The 14,633-nt window shown below is 38.3% G+C and overlaps 1 protein-coding gene across 2 annotated transcripts in view; it reads left to right on the plus strand.

Moving 5' to 3' along the window:
• The window catches only part of ADGRG2 (adhesion G protein-coupled receptor G2), a 55,668-nt gene that overhangs the window by 10,086 nt on the left and 30,949 nt on the right, over positions 1-14,633 (plus strand). For both annotated transcript variants that reach the window (XM_072335837.1, XM_072335830.1), the window contains exons 2-3: positions 744-862; positions 5,866-6,486. In XM_072335837.1, the coding sequence (XP_072191938.1) occupies positions 745-862; positions 5,866-6,486 (739 nt within the window). In that variant the 5' untranslated portion in view covers position 744. The remainder of the gene's footprint in view (positions 1-743; positions 863-5,865; positions 6,487-14,633) is intronic.

Below are 14,633 nucleotides of genomic sequence, written 5' to 3' on the forward strand. Positions count from 1 at the left end.
CCTTTTTTTCTCCCAAGGATCTCATTATAAAAGTATATAATTCTTGAGGGTGCTAAATCTTATGGTAGGAAGCGTGTTTGTTTTCCATCCCCATTTCCTACTGCTCACCTGAGGCAACCATCACTAAGAAGAGACATGGAGAAATCAGTTTTCTGTTACATTCTCTAGGAACTTTCTGTGCACAGTGGCTTGTTGCATTTTATTTTTTGTTGAAATTTGAAGTAACTTTTTTGTCATGAGAACGAGATGAGGATTGGGGATCAAAGTCTTGTTTATACTTCAGAGGTTCTCAGTGATGCTATTAAATGTCAGCTAATAGAACCTGCGGGTTGGGGACCAAACAAGTGCTTCCTAGTTACATCCTGTGATTAATAAAGCTTTTTGAAAAGCTCACCAGCTGTCACTCTTGTGTGGTTTGTTTGTGAGGCTTTTGATGCTTGTTTGCCTTATAAACTTCTAAACTTTACTTGTGCAAGGACTCGTGGTTATGATCTGATATATTTGTCAGTCTTCAGAGAATTAGAATGTGAATGTTTGCTTTTTTCCTCTAACAAACAGCTATTTATTTGTTGGTGACTTGGCAATACTCCACAGCGCATTTGTGTACAGTACATGACCAGTAGTATAACAGGGCTGAAAAATTAATACATCTGCATTGGAACCATCATTTGTCACAGTATCCACACACTTGTGTTTCTTCTAGTTGCAATGACTTATTTATGTATTTATTTATTTTCTTCTAGAATGGTTGCCTGGGGAAGACAGCACTGCTGTGTTGGCAGAATACAGCGCATTTTATTGAGATTCAGGATTGCTTTCCCAGTCCTCCTCCTTCATTTGTTCTTGGCCACTGCAGGCAAAGGTAAGACATGTTTTTTCCCCAATTTGTTGTTGATATTCCAGTGATCAGCATTAGTCTTTATGAATAGAACTTTTAATTATATTCACAACAGGCAACTTTATGCCTTCTTGAAATCAAAGGGAATAATCATTAACAACAACTACAACATTTGGTAATCATTTTGGATATGCAAACTCATTTATTTTCACAGAAAGTCATCAGTAGTGAGTTCTGTTTGGCTGTGGATGAGGAGAAGATGTGAGTGCAACACTTAATAACAAAACATTAGTTTCCTGCTCTTTTTTAACTGAAGATGTAACTATTGTCAGAACCTCCCTTTAAATATTTTATACTGCTTTTTCGTGAACACTTCAAGACCCTTTTAATTTTACATAGAACACAAACAATATATTAACAGAAATTATGCATTTGATTTTGATGGATGTATGCTCTTTCTATAGCAGTAAGTGAAAAAGAATCAAAGTTCTTGTTATTTCTAGTAGAAACGGAGTAACTAACATGGTATATGTGGTAGAGTAGGAAAAAAGAACAGCCCAACAAAATATGGACAGATGTCCTACAAACATTTTGCCAGGGACAATTCAGCTACATCTAGAGTTTTGAGAATGGAAGCAAAGAGGGATTTTTTCTATCACCTGTGTACGACTTACTGTCATGGAGGTATCTAGATCAACAATTTCAAGTGTCAGTGATCTTTCGAGAAGACCTGAACTGATGCAAGAGTCGATTTCTGATTCCACAGTATTTTGTTGGTGGTAGTTTTTTTGTTTCGTTGTAGGCTGTTGGCATTGTCAGCATCACCTCCGCTCAGTTCTTTCCCCAACTAAGATACTTTCCAGGAATGTTAATAGAAAAGAATTATCTGTGATCTTTCCAACATGTAGGACGCTGCATAATGTGAGAGTTTATCCCCATCTGTCTAAATATAACTCTGACTGAAAAGGAAGAAACAGTTCTTAGCTTCAGAATTCCAGGTCATTCAGAAGAATTTAGCAGTTCACGTGTAGAAAGTTTAAATTAAACTTTTCATAAAGAGCAGCTAATAGTTCTAGATGGAATATGCGAAGGTTTAAGATTATTTTGATGTTCTTTTTATGGTCTGCAGCAAGCCAAATGTGTTACAGATTGTAAACACTTGTATAGAAGTTAATGACTATTGTTGTTATTGATTAAAAAACAGATTATGTTTATGAGTAAACACATGATTACTCTTATTGAAGAGAATGCTCAACTGTAACAATGTTCTATTATACTCAAATAGTAGATGTTAGCAATGTAAAGAAAGTTGCAGTCAACTGGAAGGATCTTACAGGTATAATTCTTATTACTTATGGCTGACTATTTCTTGAAGAGACATCAATTTAATGTCTGAAATTGTTTGAAGAAAGATTACATTTTTGTTCTCCTCCTGCATTACCTTATTGTGTTCAGAAAACGTGTTTTAAATGTTTGAAGGTATATACATACTTTTCAGGAGTTCTTCCACTGCTTGAGAGAATACACTTCAGTGAATGATTTTAGTTTTAGCACTACATCTAGTCTCAGCACTTTCATCTAGTGATGTGAATATATTATAAAAGAACATCTTGCATTTCTGAAAGAGGCTAAGTGCTTGAGTATAGCAAATGCCACACAGAAGTTAGTCCCCAGTTTCTACTGAATGGAGTTTTCCTGACTCCAACTTATTATTTTCACTTAGTTTTCTTACTCTGCAGATGTTTGGAGCATTCTTCTCCTATGCCATGTTTTTTGTGCTGCGGTGACAAAAATATATTTTCAGTGACCAGGTTTCCAAATGTAGTTTGTATTATCTGTACTCAAAGGAACTAATTGTAAGCTCAATGACCCTGTCAGAGGACAGCCAGTTCCACCTCCTTGGTTCTGTGAACAAGAGTAGGCCGCAGCACAGAAGTACCATTACTAGAGAAAATGATGATTAACTGAATTTCCAAGGCTTTGAAGTATTGTTAACTTCTGCTTATATTACACCCACCTACATATATAACAGGCCTAGCCAAGATAATGTTGATAATTTCTAACTCAGTGGCTTCATAGTGTCAAGCATCTATAAAGAATGTACTATGATTTTGCAGCCCTGTAATTAATCTGCTGTTGTGAATTAACAGCAATAACAAACCCTGATTTAATGCTTAACATGGCATCAAGCCTGTCAGAATTTGTTCGCTTCCCAAATTAAGTCTGCTGCAAGCTTTAATTAACATTTCTGCTCAGAAATGGACTTCTAATTTTTCAAATACAAAGGGCTCCTGGATAATGAACAGTGATTTTGTGTTTTGAGTCTTTGTCAGGAGACTTCCTTCACCAGCCACTGTGGCCATCTCTGTCGGCTTAAGATTCCTTACAGGAATTTCAGAGGGCATGTAAGTCATGCATGCTGCTGACATGTCAGTATGCTGCTGACATACAGTCTGTGAAGAATAGCAGTTTCATCAGATCTTTCCAAACCTTCAGCATAATTCCTATTTAATAGTGAAAGACTTGATCAATTACTTTTCTTTAAAGAAGCCTATGTTACAAGTGTTGATGTATGACTGTATCTACCTAGCTGTTTTGCTTAGTAAGTCAGTTCTTACCTGAGTATGCTAGATTTTGCCCATGCACCATGACAAATGGCCAAACTGAATGAGTAAATTTCTGCATTGGGGTGGAGCAGAGGGTAGTAGTTCTGTTGCTTGCTGTTAGGACATATATTCTGTTTCTACAATGCCAAACTGTGAAAATCTACTGGTTGCTAATTAGGAATTTCATCTAATTTGGCCTGAACCCTGAGTTTGTTCAGGTTTCTTTGCTTGGTAGCCTTGTGTAGTACCTTTGTGATATATGGTAAACTTCAGGAACAATTCAAGGTTGTGAAAGATGTCTACAGGATTCTGTTCATTAGTATTACAAGGGGAGTTTCAAAGCTGTAGTAATCAACAAGAGCAGTTATCAGCAAGTTTACATGAAGACTGATTAATAAATGTTGTGTTTTAAACATTTTCTGGTAGCCTGTACTACAGTTGCCACAACAGGAATTTTCTTCCTGTGTTTCATTTCTTTCTATTGAAAAAGAAATCTGACATCTCTGCAGCCAAGAGACACAATATTTGAGCATATCCCTGTGTCATCCCTATTGATCAAAGAGCTGGCAGTTATCCTAACAGCAAGCTAGGACAATGACTGTGATGTACTTTGAAAAGAAAAGCTGGATTCAGGTTGCCTTAAAATTTGTCTTTTCATAGGGGAACTAATGAAAAAACATCATTTGTATATTGACCAATCTTTTTTTGGCTATCCAACCCTGATCAATCATGGTTAGTCACTTACTTTTTTTTCTATGGGGTATATAAAAACCTCTGTGAATATTGACAAAGTAATGCCTTCCAAAATCTATCAGTAATGCATTCTCTTATTGTACAGTGATGTATAGTGACAATAATGCAAAGATGGTACAAGAGAGATGGTGATAAGTATTCAAAAGATTGTTTAAAGGAAAGATCCACCCAATAGACACCTTCAGTCTGCTGGAAAACACTGAAGCAACCTCCACCAAGGAACAACCTCAAAGAGACGCTGCCTCAGTGGTGGTCTAGAGGTGGAGTCAAGCTCCACCCCTTCCGGGAGTACAGCTGAATTACCCTCACCTGTGCTCCCACGGCTGACCCGAAATTTGCCTCAGCTGATTAATCAGAGGTTCAGGCTGTGATTACCAATTTCCTTGTACTTATTGAGCATTTACTAGGCCTCCTTTTTCCACAGCTCTGTTACTTGTCCCATGAGAATTATTTTTGTTTGGATTTATTTTTGTTGATGATGGGTGAGTGCATCATGGGGCAGGCAATATTGATAATGATCGTACAGTTGGATTGTGCTTTTTTTTCCCACAAATTAAGATGCAGGCTCTGCTTCTGCTTTCTTACATCTACAGCCTCAAAAATCTGTACCTGTGGGATAAAGGAAGAACTGAGATGTCTACAAGATCTTAATAGTTGTGGTCAGGTTCTATTGTTTAAGACATTCTATGGCCCTGCTTCTTTTACTCATGATGACATAGTCTAAAATCTTGCTTTTACCAGAAAATTTATTGTTTGCAGCTAAAATTATGTTTTATGTCACAGTTAAACCTCAGGTTGCCATTTCTGTGCCTAAGTAAATGTAAGATTCATAGATCAGATATCTCTGCAAGTAAATGCCCTGGTAGAGAACGTGAATTTAATTAGTGACTCCTAACTGTGTTTCCTGAAAGCTACCCAAACTCCTTCTCTTCTGGATTAATAGCTTTTTCCCACCTTTCCTGATAAAGCTGAACCAATATACAGCAAATGATTTAAGAATCTCAGTTTTTTGTTTGTTGATATGTGGAACGTAAGTGTGGTAGATGAGAAGGCATTAAGGATTTTAGTCCATTTCAACTCAGTCCATATTTTATCCGGTATCATAAGTGCAAAATACCTGTGCAGTCTTGGGAATAGTATCATCATCATAGTATCATAGTATCGTGCGAGTTGGAAGGGACCTTAGAGATCATCGAGTCCAACTCCCGGGTTTCGAGCCCTCTGTGTAGCGAAGTGGCACTTCTACCCCTGCGCCACAGGGGGGATTCGAACCCGGGCCCTCCAGTGCCGCAGGCAGCAGCTTAAACCACTGCGCCACTAGGGGCACACTGCGCCACTGGGGGCACACGAATAGGAACCTGATTCTCTTTTTTCTTCTCCCACTTGTAGGTTGAGTGTTACGTTAGGGAGCTATGTTTCATACTTTGTGTTGTGCATGAGTTTTATGTCAAAACCTTCTTGAATAGCTAGGATTGATTACCTGCTTCCAAATATGCTGGTCCTCCCTCCCACCTAAACAAACAAAATAGAAGGAATCAAAGTTTTTTGGTAATGTGTTGGTTTGAAACCTGGGTAATTTCATAGGCATAGTAATATATGAAAGTATAACATCAATGTAGACAACCATTTAAAAGAAGTAATTTTGCAAATCACCTTTTCTTTGTTTAGATCAGGAGGATTTCCTAGGACGATATAAAGCGGTCTTTAAGACTGAATGTGAAGATCCTTGGATTATGTCACCAAGAATTTCTCTGCTATCTTTGAAAGAATTCACCGTCTGTGTGCACCTCAAGCTAAATTCCTCCAGTAGTCCCTGGACAGCGTATGTGTACAATCAAGAAACAACTAACAGCAATCCCTCTGTAAATAAGCATGACCTTGGACTTAGTGGAGATCATAGTAACTTGAGGATCTGGTTGTTTGGAAATCAAATAGATACGACAGTGAAGATGCTTCAAGAAAATAACTGGCACCAAATATGTACCCAGTGGAAAAGTGAAGATAAGGAAGTAAAGTTATTCATAAATGGAAAAAAAAGAGCAAATCAAAAACTAAATGGAAAAATGTCTCTCCCTGGAAAAGGGCAGTTCTTACTTGGCTGCTCAAAATTGCCAGGTACAGCTACATCACCTGGCCAGGGTATGACTGGGGAGCTGTACATGTTCAGAATGTGGGATAAAGCAAATATAAATCTTGCTAAGCACTGCAGAGATGGTAGTATTGTAGGCTGGAGAAAGGAGGATTGGACGTTTAATAAGACAATAGAAGAGGACAACTCTTTGCCATGTGGTAAGTAGCACTGCTCCCCTGCTTTTAGAGTAGCATTATTGCAAAAAGTTGATGCAACATGTCTAACATTTTCTCTTCTGTATTTTAGAAAGTCTTTGTCTATTGGTCATTTTTATCTGTTTATGGAAAGTCTGCAGCTCTTGCTAGCTTTCGTGCAGATTTAGAAGATTACTGATGTGCTTTTTGAAGACTTACAGCTTGCTCCAGACTTTGTGTCTGCCTGCTGCTTGTGTAATGGCAGTTTGAGTGGGATGCATCCAACCAACTCCTTGGAGTATGAGGGCTTTCTGTTAATGTCATCTTAATTAATTTGCAAACCTTATATTATGTGAAAAAATGCATAGAAAAGCATTGCTGGCCCTCATTTTGCAAAATTGTTGGGTTTGGGCCTAAATACATGCAAATTTTTTGCATAATTACTGGCACACTATTGTGTGTGGTCTTGTGTATTGTGCTTGTGTGGTCTACATCTGTGAAGATTACTGGAGACTCTAATTTACTCTTGTTTCTGTAGTAGCAATATCTTCCTTTATTAAAGTGGCCAAACGATTTCTAACACCTTTCAAAGTTTTGCTCTGACCTGAGAAAGAGTCACGAAAATCTTTAAAACAGAACAACATAAAATTATACTGTCAGAGAAAATGAATTTTAGTATAGTTGAGAAGGAGTTAAGAAAATAATCTTCTTTCTAGCTTTTGTTATCCTCTCTGCTGAGGTAAAAGAGAAATAAAATTTGGGTAGGAGCCATTTTGTCAACTGTAGTAAATGGCATTATGCCCATGGCCTGGAGTTTTTAAGGTTATTAGTTCACTCGATTTCTTAAACGAGAACAGAAGTGCTTATGTTAGATTGTGGTGACGGTCTTGGTCTTCATCACCTCCGTCCTTTCAAACTTTACCTACCCATTTTGTGAAGATGGAAAAATATAATTTAGCTGTGTAATTTTAGAATCACTCACTGGCTGTGTATGTTTCAAGTGTTGTAGTAAGGGCATTAAAACAGAGAGAGAAGATTTCTTTTTTCTGGGAAAGAAAGGACCAGCCTGTGGAAGGTGACTATTTAGCACCTACCATTGTGACAGTTAAAGAAAAAAAGCACTGACAGCATCAGGCAGCTTTAATTGCTGGTGGAAGTCTCACAATTGGATTTTTTTCTAGAAATTCCTCTGTCCTCCTCTGTAAAAATTACCCAGTTTGTGGGGTTCTCTGTCCTGTTAAAATAGATGTGCTTAGAGCAGTAAGTCTTTGGAAAGATCTGGTTTTGTGTCTGCATAGAATGTAACTGGCAAAGGGCCACACACTGCCTATGTACGCACAAGTGGTGAAAAGGAAGTGTTTCATTGAAGTTGTAATTGTGCCGGAGGGCAAGTTTATAACAAGAAGTTTGTTATAACCTGGTTGACGTTTTATGCCCCCATGGAGCAGCTGTTTGTAAAACATTCAGTCAAAGATTACCAGGATTTCTGTGATTTCTCGAGATCTTTGTGCAGTGTAGGCCATCATCTAATTGGTATCTCATAGGCAGTGACTCACATTAGTAAGTTTAGATTGACCTAGTGTCACATCATTACCACCCTATTCTGGCTTTCCGGCTTTCCTTTTCTTAACTATATTTATTTTCATTTTATTATGGTTTTATACTTATTACTTAGATTACCAAAATTTTGTTGAGTTGCTTCTTAACCATGTTAGATATAATAAGGACCAGAGTCCTGGTTCTGTTAAGGTTTACGTATGTGATTAACACTTAAGACATGCTGAACTTAAACAAAGTAAATTACTTCCCAGAAGTGAATGGGTATTACTTGTGCTGTAGCTAAGCATTGTGTGCATCTGAAGATTTGCAAGAAAGAACCTATCTGACATATCTTGTGATATGGTGGTCAGTGGCATTTCTTGGAGTCAGGGAGCATAGCAATATATAACTTTCAGGTCTGAGTTAAAGATGTAGCTCTTGATTCTTTCAGTAACAAGACTTTGAGGTCCCATCTGCTTGGTGTATCTTTTGCAAGCTGAACAGATGTAAATATCTAGGCCAAACAGGTGAGATATAGGGTGTTTATTCTTCCATGTGCCAAATTCAAAGAGTAATTTGTCTTATTACTTGATTAATTATTCCTATCTATTAGACTTACGGACTATATTGTGGACTTTATTGCTTTTCCAAGGAAAATGCTAGTAACTAATTCTCTGTCTTAAAAGAATACAAAGGCAAAAGCTCTTCTGTTGTCATTTTTTGCATGGGATATTTGCAAGTCACCTTTAGTGGTAACTTGACAACTGAAGAAACTTACTGTTTAAACATTAATCATTTCAGTTACATATTAAACAGTAGCATTCTTAATTAAAATATAAGTATCCAAACTGTTACACTGTGCATTTATGCAAGGAGCACAAAGATGACAGAGATGACCTTTTACAGGATTCAAGGAATAAGTAAAATACATGATATACAGAATAATAGTAGTAGTGTCAGTGGAACTAAAGCTCTGTCACCTGATTTGTGACATCAGTGCCCTAACTTTTAGCAGAAATCCAGAGCCTGTTACCTTAAGTTGCATTTTTTACATGAATACAATCCAGTGTTAGATGGTGACTTTTTAATTTTTCTAGACTGTCCTGTCCAGTCTTCAAGATTAAGGTGCTGTCCCTTCTTTCCCTTGAGTCCTTATACTCCCTATGTGGATGAACCTGCTACTGATGTTACTGTAGGAGGTTTTCAGAGCTGAGGGAACTAAGCGATTTAGTATTGATGGGAAGTTTTCAGAGCCCTGTGTGCACACTTAAGGCTGAGGAAAACTTCAGTGTGGGCTGTTCTGATTTGGAGATGTGAACAGCAGGAGGTGTGATTTAAATTCGTGCAATCCCTTTCAAAGATTTCCTGGATTGTGTACTCTTCTGATGGCAGAATCAGCTTTCCTAGAAGGAAAGCTGGAGTCCTAAGGCTTTGCCTCTTGAGGCAGAAGATTGAAATGTAGCTGCCACTCATCCTAGTCTTTTGAGTACCAAACTTTGGTCTGTATTATTATGTTCACCAAGCAAGTTATGAAAGCTAAAACGTAAAAAGATGTTACTGTCACCAATACATATATTTTTAAAGAATTGTTAAGGGCACAATGCTATAGAAACCTTTAGAAGCTCTTAAAGGAAGCTCTTAAATAAATAGATCTGAAGGGGGTGGGGCAAGATGTGGAATACATAACTATGGAGTGCCTGTTTGATGAGTCACATACAGCTCTACTTTGTACATATTAACAGAAGGCATGTTTGACCTCCCCTTTCTTTGCTTTCATTGCCTCAGTCTTCTTTGGTATGAATAGAAGGAGCTTTTTGGAAATCAGCCTACAAGGGAAGAGGTGTTTTGGTTCACCTCAGCCTCCGATGCACATCTTTGTACCAAAAGAGCTTGACAAAACCTGTATTTGTAAGCCAATTTCCATAAAAACCCATGTAACATCGAAGCTGAGTTAATAGTGCACCTGATTTTTCTGTGAAGGTTACTGAAGTGAACTGGCCATAGTGACAGCAGAGCCTGATGTGAAGAAGCACATTCACTGTTTTCTTATGTTGGTTTCTGTCCAGTCACCAGTGATAGTCCATCATTTCTTCTGTAGTTTCACCTCTAAGAGTGAGAGCAGACTTCTCTTCATGAGAGGCAAAAAATGTAAAACTATGGTCATGCCTAGTTTCATCTTGCAAACCTATCCAGTGCATCTCAAAATCTAACCTGCACTGGAAATTAATGTGAGTCAGTATGTCTACAGTGGAATGGCTGGAGAGGATTTTTACATGCTATTCTTTATGCCTTGCATGATAGAACGATTCACTTTGTCAGTGTTTCTCAGATGTAAGTGTAACCCAATCTCTAAACAGAAAATACAGATTTAATTTGAATATAAGAATTGTATGCAGTATTGTAGGTGTCTGCTTCTTTAAATAGGAAACTGCAGGATACTAGCAGTTGATATTTCGCTGTTGAAGCTACTCAGTTGTGTTCAGGAGCAAGTTCATGAGAAGCGTTTTCACGCAGCTGTTATCTCAGTAACACTGAATACAAATGGAGGATCATTGCTACGCAGTGCTGGTGACTAACAGCATACATGAGCACTGTTCGCTCTGATAACATTTAGAAGAGGATTTGTAGAGAATTCAAAACAGCCTGGAACTGACATTTGAGTATGAAATGTTTTAATTTTTAAGCTGGAAGGTGATACTACGTATCCATTTGAAACACTCGTTTTGTCTTTCCCATTTCTGGTTGAAATCTGCTATGCAGATCACTTTCTCTGCCTGAATCAATGGAATGTTTTTAATGGAAAATCTTTCAGCACAAAGCTTGCTACCATATCTTACTTAAAAATCTGTTTTTTACTGCTTTCATGTGTGTATTTGTAAGTTAGAACTGATCTCTCTCAGAAATAGGTGGTCTTGGTTATCTAGAGCCATTCTGTGGTATTGGCCATGTCCTGCCACCTCTAGAGACATTATGACCTAGCCACCAAGGTGCCCTTTGAGATTCTTTCATTTGCATTCTGCTCTTGATCACTTTGGAAGATGTGACATGGTTAAGGGTGCCTCTACATGAAAACATAAACCATTCTCATTTTTGGCACACTTTTAATTTGGAACAAGTGTAATTTGAGGCACTTTATTTCATATTACTTCAAAATTCTACCATCTGTGCCCCAGAACAAACAAGTGTATGTTTTTCTGCCTATTATGTATAAAATCATAGAATGGTTTGGGTTGGAGGGGACCTTTAAGATCACCTAGCTCTAACCCCCCTGCTATATGCAGGGACACCTCCCGCTACACCAAGTTGCTCATGGCCCCATCCAGCCGGGCCTTGAGTGCATCCACAACCTCACTGGGCAACCTGTTCCAGTGTCTCACCACCCTCACAGTGAAGAATTTCTTCCTAATACCTAGTCTAAATCTACCCTCTTCCAGTTTAAAGCCATTTCCCCTCATCCTGTAGTCCTATATGGTCTGCATTTCTACTGGTGACTCGGTTTAGTATTTCCTGCATGTTTTGTATCTGGATCTGACTGGAACAGTCTGTCTCTTGCATTCTCTTATCAAGGTCCCTGAGAGACATAGGCTAGCAGACATGACCCTTTGTGCTGTTCCATTCCCCGCTCCTCCGTGCAGCAAACAGGGCAGAATGTCTGTGTGGAGGATCCACTTCATGGCAGTTGGATCAACTTCATGGCAGTTCAGACTTTTTTCTGCATATCCCAAGAAAACCCTCTAGTTTCTGTCTTGGGTTTACTCAAAGGATGGTTTCTGCAAAAATGTAAAGGAGATCACAAAATATTAGGTAAAACAGCATTAGTCATCTATAACACCGTTCCCCTGAGATAGGGGAGCAAGAAACAGCTGCCAGTAGCTTAGTTCTTACAAAATGTTGTTATCTGCAGCCAGGTTCTAGCTGCTTCTCACTCCTCCACCCTGGAAAAAGTGATTTACTTCTGGTGGAGGGGCTGCCTGAAGACAGGTGAATCAGAGAGGGTGTTGCCTTTACAGAAGTTTAGAGGAGTGTACTGACCATAAGTTAAGATTGGAAGCAGGGAGAAGAAAAGGATATTTTTATTAATTCCTGTTGTAGACAAATGATTGTACGTTGTGCATATTTTAAGGGCTTTCTCTTGTTTCGAATAATTAGTGAATAAAAAGCATGCCGTGAATGACTGTGCCCTTGGTATGAGAACCAGATCACAAATCTTGTCCTTCCCATCTTAACCACTGTGTTACAAAACTGCTTTCTCCTTTTCTCTTCCTTTGGCTGAGTTGATTTTTGAATTCTACTTTGCTTGCTGGGACAGCTTGAATGAGGCATGTAGGGACTGTCCCATCCCCGTAGATTGATGGTTACAATTTCTAATGCTGAGGAATACTGTAAGCAGGAGGCTATTTTCTAGATAGCACAAAACATCAGTCTTTCTTTTTTTCAGTCTAAACTTTCCATTAAGAGGTGAATTTTCTCTTCAGTTCTGAAAAGAAGCAACCCTGATGTTAGAGTTAAAGAAACAGAGGTGAACTGTTACATGGCAATTAGAGTCAGGGCCTATAATCCAAGGGTAAATACTTCTCTCCAAAAAGGGCTGGGGGTTACTGGCTGTTGTAAACATGGTCCTGAAATGCTTCACTCCAAGAATTGTCTACAGTGCCTGACTTACATACTCAGCTCACTGGCCCTAATGCTCACAGGTTCAGTACTGTTGAAACTATGTTAGCTTGTGAACATCACCTTGAGTACTGCTGTCAATGAATTTAGTCTCCTAGCAGACCAGATATGCTAAAGTTATGCTGATTCCCATTGTCAAAAAAGTCATTATGGGAAATAAAGGTTGTTACAACACAAATAATGTTGGTTCTCTGGTAAAATTTATGTAGCAGTGAAATGGAGCAATGGCATGAGTTGCTAACCTGGTTTTGTACCACTGGAGCAGTTTCTTCTGCCTGTAGGATTCTCAGTCTTTACTTAGCTATCTGTTTGTGTTAGAGCAGTGAAAAGTTATATGAAGACAGCGAGTGACTTGCTGCTTTTGGTTCTAGAGGTTCATGTTCATTTAATGGAGATGGCTTTTCCTTTAGAAACGCCTCATTCTCATACAAGGAACAAGACCTTCTGTCTTGCAGCAGAAGCGAAAAATAATGCTGAATATTGTTATGTTTTCTATTTTTTTTTAATGTTATTTATGTTGTAACTTTTTGCATCTTCAGAAAAATTTTCTATTACAGAAAATATAGAAAAGTATCCTTACAGTATGAAATGTCTTGTTTGGGATAGACTTTTCAGTGTGTTGGTTTGAGGATCCTAGACCAGCAGTGTTGCAGATAAAAATGCACTACGTAAATGAAATCAATATTCCATGTGCTTAGTGATTTTCTTGTTCCCATCTTTAGAAAGCAACCCAAGGGAAATGAAATTAATGTTCCGTTTGGTTTTGTAACTAGTACACCTTTTAGTGATTTTATTCTCCTTTTACATATCAACTTTAGGGATGTTTTGGATCGAACTTCAGTTCTTCTCCAAATAGGCGATATACACATTCTTTTCTAACTCTGCGGTCAAATGTGGTGAAATGTATGTGAAATTGAATAATATATCACAGCTACTTTTTCAACTTTCAGCATTCAGAGGCTGTTGCACTTTTATCTATACCAAGTCTTCCTTACAGATAACTTATAGCAACAATAGGCATGTGAATACAGTGCTGTAAGAGAAGCTGTGGTTAGATACATGACCCAAGAAAAGTTCCTCAGACTATGCATGCCACCATTACTTGATGCATTTGCCAGCCCCAGCTTCATGGCTTGTGTTTAGCTTATTTTGCTCCCCATGCCCTTGAATTTATAACTACAAAGCTTTTGATGTTTTTAGAATTTGCTGTCTTCTTACTGATTGTCCTACAGTACTAAACATGTAATTGGACAGCTTTACTTATCTACCTCAAGATATTACTTGTACTCTCAAAATCTGCAAAGCAGGTTGAAGGCATATGGAGGATGGGAGAAGCAGTTTGTCTATAGTGACTGTTTCTAAACTGACACTTCAGGAGTATCTGAGAGTAACCTTAAGATCAGATTCTCCTGGTAGATTTTTTTTTTTAGTGGGCAGAAACTGTGTGCTGGCCTTTGCTGTGAGGTGATGCATACTTCAAGAAGTGGGTCCCTTTTGAAGATCTGATTTTCTCCAGGGCTTTTTTTTGGTTGAAAGAAAGGGCTTTTGCATGAAGTTCTAACCATTAATTAAGACAAGACTGGTGGCTTCAGTTGTCATATCCACACCTCAGCCCATATGGACATTACATTTCTTCCTATTCCAGTGTCTCACCAACCTCTGAGCAAATAACTCTTTTGTAACATCTAATATAAATCTATGCTCTTTTAGTTCAAAGCCATCAGCCTTTGTCCTATCACTACACTCCCTGATGAAGAGTCCCTCTCTGTCTTTCAAGTAGGCTCCATTAGGTACTGGTAGTTGTATGCAGAGCTGCTCTCAATCCACTCATCATCCAGTCTGTATTCATGTTTGTGATTGCCACAGCCCAGGTGCTGGACCTTGCACTTTACCTTGTTGAACTTTAAGAGGTTTACATGGTCTCACCCCTCAAGCATGTCATGTCCTTTTGGATGGTACTC

This window comes from Excalfactoria chinensis, chromosome 1 (genome assembly GCF_039878825.1).
Source record: "Excalfactoria chinensis isolate bCotChi1 chromosome 1, bCotChi1.hap2, whole genome shotgun sequence".
In the NCBI taxonomy this organism is placed as follows: domain Eukaryota; kingdom Metazoa; phylum Chordata; class Aves; order Galliformes; family Phasianidae; genus Excalfactoria; species Excalfactoria chinensis.